Source organism: Tupaia chinensis, unplaced genomic scaffold (assembly GCF_000334495.1).
Source record: "Tupaia chinensis unplaced genomic scaffold, TupChi_1.0 Scaffold000070_1, whole genome shotgun sequence".
Taxonomy (NCBI): Eukaryota; Metazoa; Chordata; class Mammalia; order Scandentia; family Tupaiidae; genus Tupaia; species Tupaia belangeri.
The window spans coordinates 322,909-345,479 of NW_006159530.1; the positions used below are offsets into that span (position 1 = coordinate 322,909).

A 22,571-nucleotide genomic window follows, 5' to 3' on the forward strand; every position below is an offset into this window, starting at 1 on the left:
AAAACCCCTCAAAAAAAAAAAAAAAAAAAGATGAGTGTTCTTATGAAGTTTCAGTTAAAAAGAAAAGAAAAAAGAACCACTCTTTTGGCACCTCATGTAAAGTTTCTTTTCCTTATGGGTTTGATCAAAAGGTTGCTGACAGTAGTTGGTGTTGGGAGATCACTTGGTTGGCTTTGGCATAGCTGTGTGTCTAGGAATTACCGTATCAGGATGAGAACTGTATTGTTATTTGAAAAGAAATGGATATTAAATCATTTAATCTTTTTTTATGGGTCTTGGTAAGAGTTATTAGCATACCCCATGACAGAATGTTTATTTTTTTAAAAATTTACTACAAATCTGTAGAAATCAGTGATTTGATCATTTGTGTACTGATAGTAATCAATTTAACATTATTATTTTATACTTTTTATGGACTTAATTTTGCTACCCTTTCCCTTCCCCTTAAAAGTAGACCAGTGTTAAGGCCAGCAGGTGGCATGGTGGTTAGGGCCTGGACTCCCACATGGCTGACCATGGTTCAAGTCCTAGACCTGGTGGCTTGCTTTCTCACTTTCCCTGTCTCTTTCTCTCTTTGTCTGGTGAGCTTATGTGCCCTATAGCAAATTTAAAAAAATAACTATAAGCAAAGTTAAATCAGTAATTCTTTAAAAAAATATTAGACCAGTGCTGTAACTGTGGGCTCCATAGCTTATAAAAACATAACAACAATATAATTTTGCTCAGTACGTTTTGATTTTGGTAGATTTTGTAGATACTAAACAAAAAAGTAGTATCAGACATAGTTTTGGCTCCCAAATCTAGGTGGAAAGAAGAGTTAACTTTTTGATAGAGATTTTTGCTGTAGGGCATGCATAATCACCAGAGAGATAGAGACAAAAAGGGAGAAATCATCCCCTGTGGGCATGGCCACACCGCAATCTTTCCTCCTCCATTCTTCTCTCAGAATTTTGGTCATGCACGCTCATGTGCCTGGTGTGAATTTTAAGCTGCTGGGTCTAGGACTTGAACCGCAGTTGACTATGTGGGAGTCTAGTGATGTAACCATTACACCACCTGGTCCCAGAGCTAATGTTTTTGAAACAAGTGAGACCATTTGAGTGTTGCAGTATATCTTCCGAATCATAAGGGTATAAAGTGTTCAGAGAAAATGAAAACTCAGAGTAGGTTAGAAGAATTAGAGTTTAGATTGACTTTGGAATTGGGTTAATAGAGGAGATAGCATTCCAAATGAAAAGAGATCACACAAATGCGGAAGCAGGTGTGGAGCTTATAGAGTAACCTTAAATGATAAGATTGGAGGATGTGGCTTGTACGGTTGTGGAGTTAGGGCCCAGAGTATGTTTATGGAGGGGGTGGTCACATTATGGAAGGCCTTGGATGAGAAGGTGGGGAGGTGTCTGCAGCTTATTTTTTAAATGGAGTAATAAAATGCTTTTTGGGGAGAGTTATCTTAGAAATGGTAGATAGGGTTAGATGGGAGACAGTAGATATAAGAGTTTATTGTAGCAGTCTAGGTATGAATTAATACATGTGTTAGGAAAATGGTGGTGGAAATAGACAGAAATGAATGACTCAAACATTTTTTCACTGGAAGAGACTTGGTAACTAGCATATACTCAGCACTTAGTGAATGAGGCACTGAGAGAGAGAGAGCGAGAGAGAGAGAGAGTGCATATAGGGAATAAAAAAATGATAGCTAATGATCGATCACTTTTTCCCTTTTACTCTGAGAGATACTATATTAATAGAAGAGAGATTTTTTAAAAGAATTATTTTATTTAACTTTATTTATTTATTTTTATAATAAGTCCAGTGCCTTAACCACCATGCCACTTGCTGGCCCTGGAAGAGAGATTTTTAAAAATCTAAATAGATGGGCCAGCAGGTGTCATGGTGGTTAAGGCACTGGACTCCCACATGGTTGACCATGGTTGGAGTCCTAGACCTGGTGTCTTGAAACCACACTGGGCATGTGTGCATGCGTGCCCACAGTACCAGGAGGGGTGGTTTCTCACTTTCCTTCTCACCATCTCTCTCTCTTTTTCTGGCAGCCACATGCACCCTTTGGAAAAAATAAAAGAGGGAGATAAGGAGTTTAATTTGTACAACTTTGAAATGGTAATGACTCTGCAAGTAGACATGACCTTATATATAATTGAATGCATGGTTCTGGAGCATAAACCATTAATTCAGGGCCAGGGATGTGGATTAAAGGTATACATACTTACATGCGTATTTAAAGGTATTTTCTGAGGGAGGGTTGGCTGGTCAGTTGTAAGCCTTATAAAACACCAGAAGAATTTTTATTTTAGGTTTTTGCCATAGGCATATGTGCTCATTAGAGAAAGACAGTGAGAGGCAAAGTGAGAAATAACCTCCCAAGGAGAATGGCCATACCCAAGTCCCTTCTTCTCCATTCTCCTCCTGGGATTTTGGGCATGTACACACATGTGCTTAGCATGGATTTTAAGCTACCAGGTCCAGGATTCAAACCATGATCAACCATGTGGGAATCTAGCGACTTAACCACCATACCATCTGCTGGCCCCAGAAGAAATTAACATTTAGGTTAGGTTTTCAGTCATTTGACTTTAATTTACTTAATTTGAGTAGAATTTTTTTTTTTTTGAGAGATTTTTGCTATAGAGTGCGTGTGCTCAGCAGAGAGTCAGAAAGAGATCGGGAGACAGAAAGTGAGAAATCAGCCCCCCCCTACCCCGGGGGTGGGGGGGGGGATGGCCACTCCACAGTCCCTTCTCCTCTCGAAATTTTTTGGGCACTCATAAACGCACATGGAATGAGTTTGAGCCACGAGGTCTAGAAGTCGAACTGTGGTCAACCATGTGGGAGTCCAGTGATGGAACCATTACGCCATCAGCTGGTCCCAAAAACCTGTTTTAAAAGAACTGTAAACTTGCTGGGCATGCATTTGTGTGTACCTGTGATCCCGACTGGCTGAGTCTCGGGCTAGATTCCAGAGTGAAGGCCCTGTTTGGGGTGCTTGTCTCTCTCTGTCTTTTATCTCTCTCCTCTGCTCTCTTTCTGTCTCTGATAGGAGATATAAGCCAATAAAGGTGGGAAAAAAAGATAATGTATGCTTTTGAACAATTATTGTTTACAAATATAAAAACCAGTGTATTCTTATCCACTTTTATCTGGTTCTAAAATGGGAGTGTTCTGATTCATTGTCACTTTTCCTAGATGGCTGTGCTCAGGAGACAGCAACGAATGATCAAAAATCGAGAGTCTGCTTGTCAGTCCCGCAAGAAGAAGAAAGAATACATGCTGGGGCTCGAGGCAAGGTTAAAGGCAGCCCTCTCAGAGAACGAGCAGCTTAAGAAAGAGAATGGGTCCCTGAAGCGGCAGCTGGACGAAGTTGTGTTAGAGGTGAGTGCTTGCGATCGGGCCAGGAAGATACGGGTTTAAGGGTTTTCCCAGATAGATAAATCTATACAATTTTATACTTTATTTTTTTAAAGAGAGATTTTTGCTATAGGGCATGTGAATTTGCTGCAGAGACAGAGGGAGACAGAGACACAGAAAGTGAGAAATCACCTCCCCCCCCCCCACAGAGGGGGGGGCCACACTGCAGTCCCTTCTCTTCCATTCACCTCTCAGGATTTTGGGCACGCACGCACACATGCACGCACACTTGCTGGGTCCAGGACTCAAACCATGGTCAACTACATGGGAGTCCAGTGACATAGCCATTAGTCCATCTGCTGGTCTCATTATACTTTAAATTTTATGACATCATCATGCTGGGAGAATGAGGATGTAATAAGTCCTAACATATTTTCAGTAAGGATAACACACTAGAAAGAGGGCCCTCCCAACTACATATAGAAGTTGCCTCCTTTCTTGGATTTTTCTGCAGTTGTTATCTTTGAAACCACCCCTCCCGTCCTTTTTTCCCCTGACTAAATGTATCACATCGAGGGTCCTAAATATCCTGCTAGGTCTCTCCCCCCCACCTTTTTAATGTTTTTGCTATGAAGTGTGTGTGCTCGCCAGAGATAATACAGAGAGAGACAGGAGTCCTTTCTCCTCCATTCTCCTCCATTCTCCTCCTGGGATCTGGGCATACACACACATGCTCCTGGTGTGATTCTCAAGCCACACAGGTCTAGGACTTGAACTGTGATTGGCCATGTGGGAGTCTAGTGCCTAAGCACCACACCACTGACTGGTCCTATATCTTTTTCCTTTTTTTTTTTTAAGCTTGTTTATTCCTTTGTTTTATGAGAACAGGAGACAAGCATCCCCAACAGAGTCTTTACAATACACCCCTAGTCTCAGCAGGCCGGGATCACAGGCACAGGTGTATGAACCCAGCATGCTCAGGGAGATCCCAGGACATGAACCTAGGACCTTTCCAATTGGGTCCAGTTGGGTTATCCCTGTACCATTACCCAGCCCCTGCTGTGTGTTTTTCATTTTGCTTTGGTCCTTTTCTCTGTCTGCTAAAAACAGGAACTTGGAAGGCTCTGCTGTAGTCTTTTGAAAAGTACTATTTCCTCATCTTTGAGTTTTATTTCTATTTTTAAATAAGAAAAGATAGTCATAGGGCCAGCCAGTGGCATGGTAGTTAAGGCAGTTGCCCAACTGTGTGGTTTGAGTCCTGGACCTGGTGGCATGAAAACACACTAGGTGCATGTGTGTGCATACCCAAATCCAGAAAGGAGAAGAGATTGTTGCATGGCCATTCTTCATCGGGGTTGCTTTCTCACTTTCCTGCTCTTTCTTTCCCTCTTTCTCCTGGGAGCACATGTGCCTTCTAGCAAAATTAAAAAAAAAAGATATTCATATAACTGGTGAAGAGGAGGATAGGGGGAACCAGCAGTTAGTGTAATGGCTATGTCGCTGGACTCCCACGTAGTCAACCGCGGTTCACGTCCTGGACCCGGTGGCTTAAAACTCACGCTGGGCGCGTGTGTGTGCGTGCCCAAGATCCAGAGAGGAGAATGGAGGAGAAGGGATTGCGGTGTGACCATCCCCCCTGGGGGGTGATTTCTCGCTTTCTGTCTCTATGTCTCTCTCTGTCTGTCTGGCTAGCGCACGTGCCCTATAGCAAAAATCTCCCCCCCCCAAAAAAAAGGGAGGATAGGTATTTTCATTGTAATTGATGTGTAATTTAATTGTATTTAATATGCTCATTCCGTTTAGAACCAGAGGCTTAAAGTCCCTAGTCCAAAGCGGAGAGCCGTCTGTGTGATGATTGTATTGGCATTTATAATTCTGAACTATGGACCTATGAGGTAAGTGCAGGTGTTTGTTTCAGGCACTAATGCTGAAAATTTAATCGTCATTATTTGTTACTCATGAGTGCTACTCATAAGATGGTTAAAACTGACTAGTTTGAACAAAGTCAGTATCCTGGATGCTTAAAATGCGATTGACAGAAGCCGTGCCTGCAAAGATCTCATGATCCAGTTGGGAGGGTAGACATGTAAAAGGGTAACTGTGATGGAAGGTGAAAAATGTAATAATAGCAGTATGAAGGGACATCGAAAAGTTCATAGAAAAGTAGAATTTAAAAATAGAAAATATAAACTCTATGTCTCAACATAAGCCCCACCAAGTTCAAGACACTTTTGTAAGTGATGACGTCATCCATCTGGTCTATCCCCAAGGAACCGAAGGTCCTGGTATTGAGCCATGCCAGTACAGTCTTTTTTATATTATTGACCATAGAAAAATGAGTGTTTATTTTTAAGATTAGGAAACAAAAAGAAGGTAGAAGGATCCAAATCAGTATTGTAAGATGGATGCTGACTAATTGCCCATCAGAATTCTTGAGAAAGGCCATTGTTTGATGAGAGGAATGAACAGGTGTGTTATTGTGGTGGACAACAGCTCTCTGATAAAGCAGTCCTGGACATTTTTTTTTTTTTTTTGCTAAAGCTTTAGCTAACTTTCTCAAAATACTCCCATAATAAGCAAATATTTTAGTTCTTTGGCCCTCCAGAGGTCAACAAGCAAATGCTATGAGCATCACAAAAAGCTGTTGCCATGGGGGCCAGCAGGTGGCATGGTGGTTAAGGTGCTGAACTCTCACATGGCCAACTGCAGTTCCATTCCCAGACCTGACAGCTAGAAAATCATGTATGTATGCATATGTGCCCCAAATCTCGGGAGGAAACTGGAGAAGGAATTGCAGCTCGGCCATTCCTCCTGGGAGTTGATTTTTCTCTTTTCTACTTTCTGTTTCTCTCTGATGGGTAGACGTACCCTATGGCAAAAATCTAAACAAAACAAAACAACCAACCAAACAGAAGAACTGGTGCCACAACCTTTGCTCTTGACTGGGCCACTTTTGCTTTAACCAGACCAGTTCCACCTCTTGGGGACCATTGCTTTGTGGTTGATCTTCAGGATTATGCTGGTAACACCATGTTTTACCTCCTGTTGTAATTCTTAGAAAAAATACTTTGGGATCTTGATCCCACTAGTTTAAATTTTCCATCGAAAGTTCTGCTCTTACCTGCAGCTGATCTGGGTGTAATAGTTTTGGCATCCATCGAGTAGAAAGTTTGCTCACCTTTAATGTTTGAGTCAGAATTGCATAAACTGAACCATTTGCGATATCTGTGGTGTTGGCTATTCTTACTGTTGTGAATCCTTAGTCGTCTTCAACTAAGACATGAATTAGATTAATTTTTTCCTCATAAATATTGGGTTGTCGGAAAAGTCATAATGTACTTTTTTGTTTTCCTATGTAAAAATGCATCATGACTTTTCCAGCAACCCAATAGATGTGGATGGCCTGCTGCTCAGGTGTCACGTCAACATTGCCCGGTCCCTTCTTAAAGTTACCTATTTTTAAACTGCTCATTTCTTTGGGGCGCTGGCCTTGTAAACTTCTTATAAAACATCAGTGATTTCAACATTCTCCCACCCAAGCATCACCATAAATTTGATGTTTGTTTGTACTTCAATGTTAGCAGAATTTCTGTTGCTCTGATAGGTGCTCTTTCCAAACTGATTGTCTTATCTGTCTTAGTGCCTCAAACTAGACCCTGTTCAGAGGTGTTATATAACAAATTAGTATGAGTTTATTTTGGTGCAAAAATTATTTGAAATCCACACATAGTTTTTTTTGTAATATGCATTTTCATGAACTTTTTGAAGAGATCCCTTCCTACCTTGTGTGAACAAAGTACAGAAAGAGTATAAACGAGAGTATGGGTGTCTTGAGGTGAAGGTGTATGTCATGTGGATAGATGCGCAGGACATTATTGTTGAATGGCTAAGTGATGAGGGGAGTCACTTCAGAGGAAGCTGGACCTTGACACGCGATACTGCTTACTTTTGGAAAGCATGGGCAAGGCAAGGCAAGTGGAGAGAACAGCATGTTTAAAGCATGGTTATGAGATGGTCTGACCTTTCCAGGGCAAAGTGAGAAGTTCAGCTATTTCGTACATGTGGGGAGTGTGCTGGAGGCCAGACATGGTGGGGGACAGATGATGAAGGGCCGAGGAGGCTACTGGATACAGTGAGGCATCCCTCAGTTGTGGCAGAGTGTGACATAGTCAGCTTTGCCTGTTAGGAAGGTAACTCAGAGGATTGTATTGAGAATGGATTGGACAGAGGAGGGACCGTTGGCAGAGACAGGGCCAGAAGACTGTTGATGTATCTCAGATAATACCAGAGAGGCTGATCTTAGGCTATGGGGTGGAAAGGATGGACCATCTCAGGGTGCATCTCTAATACTGACTTTGTGGGATTTGATAACAAATGTAACTTGGGATGCAAACAAGGAAAGAGGGAAGTTAAAGATAATTCCAAAATTTCCATCTTGAAGGACTATGTGAAAATCTTGTTATTACAAAGTGAAACAGATGCAGAAAGATGATTAGTTTTATGATGGAAGGTAATTTCTTAAAAAGAATTATTTATTTAGTTTTATTAATTATTATTATAATCATTATTCAACTTGCTTATAGGGCCTGTGTGTGTGTGCGTGCGCACGTGAGAGAGAGTGAGACTGAGAGAAAGTGAGAAAGCAAGCTGCCAGGTCTGGGACTTGAACTGCAGTTGGCCATGTGGGACTCTAGCACCTTAACCTCCACACCACCTGCTGGCCTCTGAAGACAAAGTTTTTTTATTTTTCGTATGGGAAATTTGTGATACTGACTAGCTGTTCAGAGTTACCATTATGGCTAGGACATGCGCTCACCAGAGAGAGACAAAGAGAGAGGAGTACAGCGGGAGTGAGAGAGCAAGCCGCTGGGTCTGGGACTCGAACCATGGTCGGCCATGTGGGAGTCCAGCAATGTAACCATTATGCTATCTGCTAGTCCCAATATCAGCTCTTTAGGGCAATGATTAGTACTCCACACTGAAGATTCTAACTTTTGTTACTGCAGAGGCGGTTCCTTCTCCTCCTTTCCCTTTTTAATGTATCTTTACCTGTTTGTTCATAATAAATGTAGAGTGCTTGTACTCACCAGACAGGGAGTGGGGATTTGGGGCACACATGCACACACTTCCAGTGTAGTTCTCAAGCCTCTGGGGCCAAGATTTGAACCATAGTCAGCCATGGGTGATCAAGCTCCCTTAACCACTAGGCTACAGAACTGGCATCCTCTCTGTTCATTTTTAATTTCCAGAATAATAGATGAATGAATATGAAGGATCTTCAGAAAGTTCATAGAAAATGCGTATTATGAAAAAAGCACTATGAATTTCAAATATTCCTTTGAACCAAAATAAAATTGCTCTTTACTTCCATATCTATGTGAATTTTTTAAAAAACAAATTGTGAAGGTTTTTTTTAATTTTTAACTTTTTTGCTATAGGGTATGTGTGCTCACTGGAGACAGATTGAGAGAGAGAGAGAGAGAGAGAGAGAGAATGTGTGAGAGAGAGAAATCACCCCCATAGAGGGGATAACCATGCCGCAGTTCCTTCTCCTCCATTCCCTTGGGATTTTTGGCACACACACACACACACCTGTACATGATGTGTTTTCAAGCTTCTAGGTCTGGCCTTTGAACTGCACAGTGGGCCATAAGGGACTCAACTGCCTTAACCTTCATGTCACCTGCTTGCCCCTGAACTGTTCTTTTAAATTGGCCAGAGGGAACATATGGTTACTAGAGAGAGAGAGACAGAGACACAGAGAGAAAACACCCCTCCCCCCCCATGTGATATGGTCACACTGCAATCCCTTATCCTCTATTTCTCTGTCCTGTCAGGATTTTGGGTACACATGCCTGGCATGTTTTTTTTTAAATTTTTAAATTTATTTATTTATTTATTTATTATTATTTAAAATTTGCTATAAGGTATGGGCACTTACCAGAAAGAGACCTAGAGAGAGAAACAGCAAGAGAAAAAGTGAGAAAGTCAAGTTGTCAGGTCTGGGACTCGAACTAGGGTCAGCCATGTGGGAGTCCAGTCTTTGTTTTTTTTGGAGAGGTTTTTGCTATAGGGCGTGTGTGCTTGCCAGACAGACAGAGAGAGACAGAGAGACAGAAAGCAAGAAATCACCCCCCAGGGGGGATGGTCACGCCACAATCCCTTCTCCTCCATTCTCCTCTCGGGATCTTGGACACGCACACACACGCGCCCGGCTTGAGTTTTAAGCCACCGGGTCCGGGACGCGAACCGCGGTCGACTACGTGGGAGTCCAGCGACATAGCCATTACGCTAACTGCTGGTTCCCTGGGAGTCCAGTGTCTTAACCACCATGCTACCTGCTGGCCCCCTGACATGTTTTTCAAGCCACTGGCACTGGGGTTCAAACCATGGTTGACCATGGGGTCAACCCTCCATTAACGTTTTGAAGACCCCTTGTATACATTCTTTGTAAAAACTTCAGAAAGTATAGAAGCATATAGATGGGAAAGAGAAAGGCTTCTAGGTCACCATCCTCCCAACCACGTTCCTTCTCCTTTATAAATAATTTTTTATACACAATCAAACATATTCAAATATGCCATCAAGATGTATTTATTGAATATTTACTGAGTGTTAGATGTAATGCAAGACTAAGACTATAACAGTGAGGAAAACTAACTGGTCCCTGCTCTCATGGAATTTACAGTCTAGTGCAGGTGACAGATAATAAAACGATGACACTAATAACTGCAAGATGATAGCCATGTCAGGTGCCACACCACGTAATAGGTTCACTTGACCTAGTTAGGAAGTAAGGCAAAGTTCTCTGAGAAAAAGGAGATTGTGTTAAGATGTGAAAGAAGATTAGGAATTATTTCCGTACGACCTAGGCCGTGTGTCATGGACAGTGAATAGTGTAGATAAATGTGTCTACAATTTTTTCCATTTATTTATTTTTACATTTTCCCAAAAACATTTGCTTTACATATCAAAAAATTTTTGCTCATACTCCATAGTTCTTGACAATTAATAAACAACTTTCAGAATTTCAAAATACTGAATTTTAAAGATAATATTCACGATATTTCTTATAATTTTGTATAATTTTGTTTGACTCTATAACAACAGAGACAGTATGGTTTTAAATATTCTTGAGAAAATATTTACATGTCAGCTACTCAATTGTTGAAAAGCAAACACCCAGCACACAAGCCACACATAAACCTTCTCAGTTCAGCCTGCCTACCAAGAATTCTGTTTACCATCTGCTAGCAAAGATCAGTCTCTTTTTCTTCCTTCACAGCCTTTGATTTTAATGTTCCCACTGACATTGTTGGCATTCTTTATTCAGCCACTTTTTATCAGTTATATCATCTGTCATAGATATTTTCTTCCACTCGTTGAATGAAGTCTTGTTTTGTGCTATTACTCAATTTTTCCTATGCATATTTTATCCCCGCTGTAAGGTCTCCGATCATGTTGTCTTGATTATTTACAGCAACATTACAGTGCTTATTCTAGAGTAGATATGCATTAAATGTGTTTATTTGCTGCTGCTGAGAGGCTGTGTACTTTTAGCTCCTCATGTCTCATCTGAGGTTGTATAAAGTAATTGCCTATTTATTTAATCAGACATACAACCAGTATTTGTAGAGCACTGTTGGTTTGCCAGGTGCTAAGTGAGGAACTGGGGATGCAGACATGAATGAAAGTACAGTCTAGGGACCAGCAGGTGGCGTGGTGGTTAAAGCTTCCAGATGAGCACCTGCCAGCCAGGGTGCTCTCCACACCCGATTGCTTATGGAGGCTTCATTAAGTAGACATTGATTAACGTTGGCCATTGGGTGGTTGAAGCCAATCTCCAGTCTCTCTCAGCTCCCCAGGGATGGGGCTGTGAGTTTGCACCCTCTAATCACTGTGGGTGGTTCCTCCAGCAGCATCTTCTAGGAGTCACCTCTTCCGCATAAATTCAGATGTGGTCGAAAGGGGCTCATTAAGAGTAACAGGTGTTTCTCTCACTCCCTATCACTCAGAAATTCCAGGGATTGTAGGAGCTCTGTGCAGAGATGCAACCCAAATATTACTTCTTATATCACAAAATCACAGGCATGTTCTTGAAGGAATATGGAGTCAATCAGGAACTTTGATAGTGGCACTCAGAAGAGTGGTATTTTATGAAATAGCACTCCCATGAAGTAGAGAGGATTGGATTATGGTAGGAAGTGAGGATGAGGCTGGAGGGACATCTTTCATGGAAGTTCTCATGACTCAGTAGAAGTTTAGGGAAATAAAAAAGAACGGAGCAAACATTTAAAATGGATGACTGATATCCACAGATGTTGAGATGAAGGGAGTGTGTGGGGTGGGCTTCTTTTCCCTGGTAGATGTACCCATTATGGCTAGAAGAGATAGTGGTCCCTCTTTTATCAAGAAAGGATTTGTGTTCAAAATGAATGAGTTGAACAGCAGACAAAGAGAAAATCAGAATAGGAGAAGGTTGACATACTTGAAAATCAACCAGCCGAGATCTGTATCTCCCTGTGTATGAGGCGTCAGAAACAGAGTCATGAAGCGTGGGAATATTAAGAACTTCTTTAAATTTAAAAACATGTTGAACGTCTTCGGTTTAAAAAAAGCAACAAAGAGAAGAGCTGGAAGGCCTTAAAAATGTAAGAAGTAGCGTAATAAGTTGGAGTATCTCCAGGCACCAAGGAGGAGACAGGGAAGTAACTGTGTGCTGTAAAACTCATAAAATCCGAGGACGATTTCTTCTAGACAAGATTTGGCAGGAAAGTGGATCATCAAAGCCCAGAGAGCAACTGTGATTTGAAAGACGGACACTTGTCCCTAAACAATGTTGGGAATGGGAACGTCCCATCCTGTGTGCTGTCCAGGAGCAATTCTTGATTGACCCCGTCGCTGGCCTTCTCTTCGCTGCCCGAATGAGATCATTTCAGGTCTGGGAGCCTGCCAGAGGAGCAGGAACCTTCCTAGTACCACCTGGAAAGTATTTACTGAACAGCTTCCGCATCTCTGGTCTCGTTTGTCTAGAAACCTCGAGTATTATTATGCTTTAATTGCTGTGGGAATTGTAAAGGCTTTTAAACAAAAGATTATGAGCTCAAACTAAACTTCTCTTAGGTACCAGATGTTTGGCCAGAAAAATGGACTTTATTTTTTTAGGAGAGATTTTTGCTATAGGGCTCATGCACTCACCAGAGAGACAGAGAGAGACAGAAAGTGAAAAATCACCTCCTGGGGGGATGGCAACACCATAATCCCTTCTCCTCCATTCTCCTCTCAGGATTTTGGACACACACACACTTGAGCCCAGCATGAATTTTAAGCTACCGGATCTAGGATGCGAACCGTGGTAGACTACATGGGAGTCCAGCGACATAATCATTATGTCTTCTGCTGGTTCCACAAATAGACATTTTCTTTTTTTTGGGTGTGTGTTTGAGAGTCTCTAAAAATGACCCTATAAAATTGAAAAAAATTAATTTTAATTTAAAAAATTTCTTCCATGAATGAGAAAGACGGAGGGACAGAGAAATAGTATTCTCAACAAGGCCTCATGCTGCAAGCCACCTGTAGCCCTTGCCAGCCCAGATGATGCCCACATGCATCTGCTATGTACAGGGAGGCCTCAAGACCCAAACCCAGGACCTTCTGTTGCGAGTCTAGCGCCACAGAGCCTTGTGCTACCATTGTGCCACCAGCTGGCCACCTGATAATTCTTTCAGCCAAGGACCTCGTTCATGGATGTTCAAGCCTGCATATACATGAGTGCTGTGACTTCCTTTAAAAAAAAAAAAAAAGCCCAAATTGAGACCAGCAGGTGGTGTGGTGGTTAGGGGCACCGGATTCTCACATGGTCAACCACAGTTTGAGTCTCAGACCTGGTCGCTTGAAAATCACCCTGGGCAAGTGTGTGTGCGTGCATGCCCAACATCCTGAGTCAAGAAGGGAGGAGAAGGGATTGAGGCATGGCTATCTCCCAGAGGGGGCAGGGTGATTTTTCATTTTCCTTCTTTCTGTCTGTCTCTGGTGAATGCATGTACCCTATGGCAAAATCTAAAAAAAGAAAAAAAAAGATACTATAAGGAAGTAGAGAAATTGAGGGAAGGAAATATTTGAGGAGTGAATAAACTAATAACTTATTAGAATTTGTGAAAGAGAGAAGATTTGCCACACTTGGAATAAATAAAAAATTCCAGAAAAAAATATAAAAAAGAACTAGATAAAAAAGAAAGATACCCATGTCTAGATACCACCTAGTGAGTTTACAGAACACCAAAGGTAAAGTGGACTTTAAAACCGCTGAGAGCCAGAAACTCTTATAAAACCTATAAGAGTTTCCGCTAGACTGGCATCTGACTTCCCAGTAGTCTCAGTGTAATCCAGAAACCAGTGAAAAGATATCCTTAAAGTTTTGAGAAAAATAACTCATCTAATGAAAGTCTTTTAAGCATAAACATACCTGAAGACAAGTGAAATTGGAGAGTTTACTGTTAGCAGACTCTTACTAAAAGATTTCCAAAGAATATACTTCGGAAAGAAGGAAAATCTTCCTGGTTTGAAATGCAGAAATGAATAGCTAACAATGGCAAAAATAATAAATATGAATGAAGCTTTAAAACAAGTTGATGATATAAAATACCAACAATGTGCAGTTTGTAGGATTAACACAAATCAAGAGGGAAGTGGTTTTTGGACAGTATGAGGACACTTTAAAAAGTTTGTGAAAAATGAAATAAAAGTATCAGTTTATTTTGGTACCAAAAAACCTTGAAATCCCTGCATAGTTTTTTCTTAATAAGCATATTCTATGAATGTTTCGAAGACCCATTGTAGTACCTGATAAATTGGGAGTGGTGTGTGTGAAGTTAAAGTTTTGATTATTTTTTGGGAGGTAGGAAGGATACTGATAATGTTTGAACTTGTTGAATTAAACTGGCATTTTGAAGTTCTTGGGTAATCTATGACAAAATCTTACCCCCCCCCCCAAAAAAAAAAAAAGAAAACCATGATGGGATGGTCAGACTTGATCTAAAAGAAGTCATATAAAGAAGGAAAACCACTAGATTATGAAAACACATCAAGTGATAGTAGAAGTGAATGTGGAATATCATTAGTAATCACAATAAGCAGAAAAGAACCCAACTTTGTGTTTAGAAAGTGAAGATTGTCAGACCAGAAGGGGAACAAACAAAATTCCACTCTGCATTGTAAGAGAAACACCTTAACAAACAAAAGGCTACAGAAAAGTTGACCATCAAAGGATGGAAAAAAGAAATAGTAGCCAAAAGAAAGCTGGAGTTGCTATATTACTATCAAATAAACTTGCAGAAGAAAAACGTTATTTTACATAGTTACTACAAATTGATTAAAAAGTTTAGTTCACTAGGAAGATATTTTAAATTGCTGAAGAATATATTGGGTTGTCGAAATAGTCATGACACATTTTTGCATAGAAAAATATGGAAGAGTACATCATGACTTTTCCGATGGCCCAGTAGCTTAGAAATAATCATTGGCAGACTCGGGAAATTGATGTTCTGCTGCCATAGTGGGAAATTTTAGTGTACTTTTTATTGGTAGACCGCATAGACAAGAATATCTGCAAATACACAGAAAACTGAATGTTGTTATTGTAATCTAATGACCATATATAAACCCTATATCTGTCAACACATGAAGTTTCTCAACTGTACATAGAAATGTTAAGAAATTAATCTTGTATTAGGTCATAAAATAAGTCTTAATAAATTTCGAAGACCAACGTGTGGTTGGTTATCAGTGCAATTAAGATAGAAATCAGTAACATAAAGGTAACTAAGAACTGTGGTGTGGGGTTGAGATGTTGACTCCCACATGGCTGACCACGGTTTGAGTCCTGGCCCTGGTGGCTTTCTTTATCACTCCTCCCTCACCCCCTCCCCCCGGTCTCTCTCTCTGGTGAGTATACATGCCCTATAGGAAATGAAAAAATAATAAATAAATTTAAATAATTCTTTAAAAATTAGCGAATATTGTAAATAACCCATTTCGATCAAAGAAGAAATCATAATGAAATCATAACAAACGGTTACACATGCTATTTATCAGACTTTGCTCTGTAGGCTGTGCCACGTGATGCCCAGAAAAGCAAATTGCAGGGCTGGCAGGCAGCGTGGTGGTTAGGGTACTGGACTCCCATATGGCTGACCATGGTTTAAGTCCCAGGCCTGGTAGCTTGCTTTCTCACTTTCCTTCTCTCTGTCTTTCTCTGGCCAAATTGAAAAGTAATGATGAGAATAAATCAAATGAAATACTTCTTTAAAAATTAAAATATTAAAAAAGAAAAAGCAAATTACAGAAGAATATTATTCTGGCTACATTTATGTAAGTTTAAATTGGAAAAATTAAACAGTGTAAATGCACACAGATGTGGGGGAGCTAGGACAGGAAGCAAGGGGATTGTTAACACCAAGTTCAGAAGTGGCATGAGCAAATTCGGCTCCCCTCTAGTCTGGACTGTGTGTCCTCCTGGTGCTGCCAGGTTACATGTTTACATGTCTTAGAACATATTACATTTGTTGATACATCTGTGTCATTGCTATAGGTTATTGTTTTTGTTAAGAGCCAAAGTTCTGGGGGCCAGCAGGTGGTATGGAGGTTAAGGTGCTGGGTCTCATGTGGTTGGCTGTGGTCTGAGTCCTGGGCCCAGCAGCTTGAAAATCACACTGGGCGCATGTACATGTGTGTCCAAAATCCTGAGAGCAGAATGGAGGAGAAGAGTTTGTGCATGGCCATCCCCTCGGGGGGGTGTGTGACTTCTCACTTTCCTTCTCACTATCTCTGTCTCTTTCTCTCTCCAGTGAGCACACATGCTCTAAGGCAAGAACCTCTAGGGAAAAAAAAAGAATTACTTATTTAACTTTATTATTATTTTTATTTTTAAATTTGCTGTAGGGCATTTGTACTCACCAGAGAGAGACAGAGTGAGAGGGAAAGTGAGAAAGCAAGGTCCGGGACATGAACCGTGGTTGTCCACGTGAAAGTCCAGCACCTTAACCTACCATGCCACCTCTTGGCCTCTTTTCCTGACCTGTAGACTGTGCTTTCCATGCAGTAGCTCCTGAATAATCCCGTCCTGGTTGTTGCTGGGTGACCAGTGAAGGAATGCATGGTCAGGTGTGACGAGGCAGAGAGTGTCTGATAGAGAACGTAAGGGCAGTACTGAAATCGTAGGCCGCGGCGGGCCACGTCTGGCATCTCGTTCTCCACAGAAGAGGAAGGCGTGGAACTGACTGGCGCCAGGCCCTGTTACCATTAGAGCCAAGTAACGTGGTGTGTGTGCCGAGAGTGGTACTGGGAACAGGGAGGTGAGCGGAGGCAGCCGAGAGGAGCGTCTTCACAGAGGAGAGGAGAATCAGAGACGTGCAGAGAAGAGCAGAGAGGCAGTCCACGGGAAGTGACACGTGACCCGAACCAAAATTTAATTCAGAGATGGAAAAGAAGTTGTCTCCCTCCAAGCCTTTTTGCTTTAGAAAACAAAATTTATTTATTTATTTTAAGGAATTATTTTCTTCTAGTCATCATTATTATATTTTAAAAATTTGACCAGAGACACAGGGAACAGGGGGAGTGAGAAAGCAAGCCGCCAGGTCTGGGACTCAGACCGCAGTTGGCCACGTGGGTGTCCAGCTTCTTAACCATCATGCCACCTGCTGGCCCCTAGAAAACAAAATTTAAAAAGACAGGTTATTTCACATTTCACCTTTTTTGACTGATTAATTTGAGAAGAGGAGATTGTATATCTTCCTTAATTTTCATAGCCACGCTTGTTGTCTCTCTCTCTAAGAATTATTTTATTTAACTTTATTTATTTTAATTTGACCAGAGTGAAAGAGAGAGAGAGAAAGTGAGAAAGTAAGCCTCTAGGTCCAGGACTCGAACTGCAGTTGGCCATATGGGAATCCAGCACCCTTAACCACCCTGCCACCTGCCAGCCCTGCTCTTTGTTTTTTTACTACTAGTTTCTGCGTTGTAAACAGTATCTTCTAATCATTCTTAATATGCAAACTTTCACGTAGACTTTGAAATTGGACAAGACCTACTATCAGTGGTTATCACATTTACATTTTATGAGATTGAGAAAAAGATTTTTTTTTGTAGGGAGGGGTCTTAATCTTTGCAATTTCCTTGAGTCCCCAATTCCACAGATGTGCTCTGAGGTCAAACTTGATATTCAGGCACCAGCAGTTAGCGTAATGGCTATATCGCTGGACTCCCACGTGGTCGGCCGCAGTTCGAGTCCCGGACCCGGTGGCTTAAACTCACGCCAGGTGCGTGTGCGTGTGTGCCCAAGATCCCGAGAGGAGAATGGAGAAGGGATTGCGGTGTGGCCATCCCCCCTGGGGGGTGATTTCTCGCCTTCTGTCTCTCTGTCTCTCTCTATCTGTCTGGCGAGTGCACGTGCCCTATAGCAAAAAACCTCACAAAAAAAAAAAAAAGAAGAAGAAAGAAAGAAACTTGATATTCATACCAGGGGCATGGCTTTTTCTTCCTTCCCTCTGCCTCTGCCTCTGCCTCTCCCTCTCTCTCTCTCTCCCTCCCTCCCTTCCTTCCTTCCTTCCCCCTACTCTGTGCTGATGTCTCTTCTGTTTGATATATGCATTTTTGTTTTTGTTTTACGTTTGTATCAAGACCATTTTGGGATTAGGTGAGTGTAATTCTCTCCCGCACCCCCAGGGATTGCCGTGTATCTCAGGTTGTGCAGATACCGTTGTCATGCTAGCACATCTGAGAGGAGATAGGGAGGGTTGGGGGACATGAGCAGTGTTTGTTCAGGGTGCTTGTAAAAATATTTCTTGGTAGAGGGGAAACTGAATTACTTTAAGAAAAGAGGGGTTAGTAGGCAACCACGGTTCGAGCCCCAGGCCCGGCGACTTGAACTCACACTGGGTGCATGTGCATGCATGCCTCAAATCTTGAGAGGAGAATGGAGGAGAAGGGATTGCAGTGTGGCAATCACCTCTGGGGGGGATGATTTCTTGCTTTCTGTCTCTCTGTCTCTCTCTGCCTCCTGCCTCTCTGGTGAGCTCATACTCCGTATAGCAAAAATCTCTCTCTTAAAAAAAAAAAAAAAAAAGAGGAAAAGAAAAGAGGAGTTAGAAATAAGGAATGAAAACAGAAAAGTAGATTAATTATGATGGAAAGAAAGGAACTTCCAGGGCCCGAAGGTGAAGTGGTGGCTAAGGGGCTGGATTCCCCTCCATGGCCAACTGTAGTTCAAGTTCCAGACCCAGCAGCTTGAAAATCACAAGAGATAAATAGGTTAAAAAATAAATAGATGTTTTAAAAAGATAAAAGGAAGAAAAGAACTTTAAACAGATTCTGTTAGCAGCATAAAGTTTAATCAGCAACAAATTGTGCTAAAAACACACTGTTCTTTATAGAACACGATGTTAGGAGCTAGTTGGAGAAATACCAGTCTTAAATCCTACTTGCAATCCAGCGTTTGTTAGCTCTGTCATGTTATGAGCTCTGTAGGCTGCTGAGTTAGCGGAGGGACTATAGGTTTGTTTTTGTTTTTGTTTTTGTTTTTCAGTGAGAAAGCAGCCTACACAGGGGACAGTCATAGTCATGCTCAGCTCCTTGTCCTTTCTCTTGTGGGATATAGGGCTTGCATGTTAGCACACCTGGTGTTTTTCTCAAGCCACTGAGTGTGGGACTCCAGCTGCGCAGTCAGCCATGTGGGATTCAGCTGCCTTAACCAAAGAAAGAAACTTGATATTCATACCAGGGGCATGGCTTTTTCTTCCTTCCCTCTGCCTCTGCCTCTGCCTCTCCCTCTCTCTCTCTCTCCCTCCCTCCCTTCCTTCCTTCCTTCCCCCTACTCTGTGCTGATGTCTCTTCTGTTTGATATATGCATTTTTGTTTTTGTTTTACGTTTGTATCAAGACCATTTTGGGATTAGGTGAGTGTAATTCTCTCCCGCACCCCCAGGGATTGCCGTGTATCTCAGGTTGTGCAGATACCGTTGTCATGCTAGCACATCTGAGAGGAGATAGGGAGGGTTGGGGGACATGAGCAGTGTTTGTTCAGGGTGCTTGTAAAAATATTTCTTGGTAGAGGGGAAACTGAATTACTTTAAGAAAAGAGGGGTTAGTAGGCAACCACGGTTCGAGCCCCAGGCCCGGCGACTTGAACTCACACTGGGTGCATGTGCATGCATGCCTCAAATCTTGAGAGGAGAATGGAGGAGAAGGGATTGCAGTGTGGCAATCACCTCTGGGGGGGATGATTTCTTGCTTTCTGTCTCTCTGTCTCTCTCTGCCTCCTGCCTCTCTGGTGAGCTCATACTCCGTATAGCAAAAATCTCTCTCTTAAAAAAAAAAAAAAAAAGAGGAAAAGAAAAGAGGAGTTAGAAATAAGGAATGAAAACAGAAAAGTAGATTAATTATGATGGAAAGAAAGGAACTTCCAGGGCCCGAAGGTGAAGTGGTGGCTAAGGGGCTGGATTCCCCTCCATGGCCAACTGTAGTTCAAGTTCCAGACCCAGCAGCTTGAAAATCACAAGAGATAAATAGGTTAAAAAATAAATAGATGTTTTAAAAAGATAAAAGGAAGAAAAGAACTTTAAACAGATTCTGTTAGCAGCATAAAGTTTAATCAGCAACAAATTGTGCTAAAAACACACTGTTCTTTATAGAACACGATGTTAGGAGCTAGTTGGAGAAATACCAGTCTTAAATCCTACTTGCAATCCAGCGTTTGTTAGCTCTGTCATGTTATGAGCTCTGTAGGCTGCTGAGTTAGCGGAGGGACTATAGGTTTGTTTTTGTTTTTGTTTTTGTTTTTCAGTGAGAAAGCAGCCTACACAGGGGACAGTCATAGTCATGCTCAGCTCCTTGTCCTTTCTCTTGTGGGATATAGGGCTTGCATGTTAGCACACCTGGTGTTTTTCTCAAGCCACTGAGTGTGGGACTCCAGCTGCGCAGTCAGCCATGTGGGATTCAGCTGCCTTAACCGCCATGCTGCCAGCTGTCCTGGGACGGTAGTTTCTATAAAAAATAAACTTATCTGCTGTTACGTAAATTTCCCTTATACTTTGGATGACTTTGTGTTAAATCTTTCAATATAACAAAGTTAATGGTTCTTTCACTTAGTGAGAGGCGCACGTGCTTACCAGAGAGAGAGAGAGAGAGAGAGAGAAAGACAGAAAAAGTGAGACACTCCCCATTTCCCTGGGGGATGGCCATACTATAATCCTTTCTCCTCCATGCTTTCAGGGTTTGGGATACGTACACACGTGTGGCCAGCATGTTTTCCAAGTTGCTGGGTCCAGGACTCAGATTGCTCAGTTGGCCATGTAGTTGGCCATGTAGGATACAGTGCTTTAGCCACTGTGCCACCTGCTGGCACAGTAGAATCTTTTTATGTTTTAGAGAGATTTTTGCTATAGGGCTTGTGAACTAGAGAGACAGAGAGACAGAAAGTGAGAAATCACCCTCCAGGCAGGATGGCCACGCTGCAATCCCTTCTCCTCCATTCTCCTCTCAGAAGCTTGGGCACACAGGTACACGTGCCCTGTGTGAGTTTTCAGGTTGCTGGGTCTGGGACTCAAACTGTGATCAACTCTGTGGGAGTGTCCAGTGATGCAATCATTACTCCATCTCATTACTCTGCGGGCTCCTGGCTATGGACTCTGTTTTTTTTTTTTTTTTGGAGAGGTTTTTGGTATAGGGCACTTGCGCTCACCAGAAAAACAGAGAGAGAGAGAGACAGACAGACAGACAGACAGACACACACACAGAAAGTGAGAAATCACCTCCCACCCCCGGGAGGAATGGCCACGCCACAATCCCCACAATCCCTTCTCCTCTCGGGATCTTGGGCACGCACGCACACACGCCCGACGTAAGTTTAAGCCACTGGGTCCAGGATGTGAACCACGGTCGACTACATGGGAGTCCAGCGACGTAGCCATTACGCCATCTGGTCCCCTCACTGTGGAATCTTAAAAGACTGCTAATCCCATCTTGCTGATTGCTCAGCTCTACCAAAGACCAACGGAATCTGGTAGGATGGTTCTCAGGCATTCATTTCTAAACAAGATGTTTTCCCCAGGGGATTCTGAACATGTCCAGGGTTGAAAACTACTGTGTTTAGTTTTGTATTTTTTTTCTTTTTTCTTTTTTTTATAATTTTTTAGTTTATTAATCCTCTCATGAAAAATCTGCACAATCACTGCAGATAGTCATTGCAGAATCTTTACTCCTTCGACTTTTTGCTGGCACCAACACTGGCCTTTGCAGTCCCCCTGACTTTCTTCATTCTGTTCTTGTGTTCCTTTCGCTGTTTTCTTTTTTTTGGAGAGGTTTTTTTTTGCTATAGGTCGCATGCGCTCGCCAGACAGACAGAGAGAGACAGAGAGACAGAAAGCGAGAAATCACCCCCCAGGGGGGATGGCCATGCCGCAATCCCTTTTCCTCCATTCTCCTCTCAGGATCTTGAGCATGCACGCACACGCGCCCGGCGTGAGTTTTAAGCCACCGGGTCCGGGACACGAACTGCGGTTGACTACGTGGGAGTCCAGTGACATAGCCATTACGCTAATTGTTGGTCCCCTTTCGCTGTTTTCTTGACGTCTTTTTCTTCTCATAAAGGCCCTGCCTTGCAAGTCTATGTTTGGGTTCATTTTTCTTTGCATAATCCAAAGAATCGTAAATCATGCCAAAGCCAGTTGTCTTGCCACCACCAAAATAGGTTCTGAACCCAAACACAAAGATGACATCTGGTGTGGTCTTGTACATCTTTGCTAGTTTTTCCCAAATTTCTGTCTTAGGTACTGTTGCCTTCCTGGGGTGAAGGACATCAATGACTGTTTCCTCTGAAGTAGTCGGTCAGTCATGGATTTCCTGGTTCGGATAGTTACTGTGTCATTCGTGATGGCGGTATATCCTCAAGCAGCCAGGGATGAAAAGAGTTTTGTATTTTTTTTTTTCTTTTTCCTTTTTTTTTTGTTTTGTTTTGTTTTTGTAGTTTTGTTTTTCTCATTTGCTGTAGGGCCTGTGTGCTCACTGGAGAGACAGAAAAGGAGTGAGAGAGAGAGAGAGAAATTGAAAAAGACCCCCTTCCCCAGTGACCATGCCACAGAACCTTCTCCTCCACACTCCTCTCAGGATTTAGGATATGCACATGCACCTGATGTGTTTTTCAAACTGCCAGAG

General features: G+C 42.1%; 1 protein-coding gene across 1 annotated transcript in view; it reads left to right on the forward strand.

Moving 5' to 3' along the window:
- ATF6 (activating transcription factor 6) overlaps positions 1 to 22,571 on the forward strand; it is a 255,241-nt gene that overhangs the window by 76,259 nt on the left and 156,411 nt on the right. Inside the window, exons 11-12 of the mRNA XM_006142264.2 lie at positions 3,205 to 3,390; positions 5,170 to 5,261. Coding sequence (XP_006142326.1) covers positions 3,205 to 3,390; positions 5,170 to 5,261 — 278 coding nt within the window. The remainder of the gene's footprint in view (positions 1 to 3,204; positions 3,391 to 5,169; positions 5,262 to 22,571) is intronic.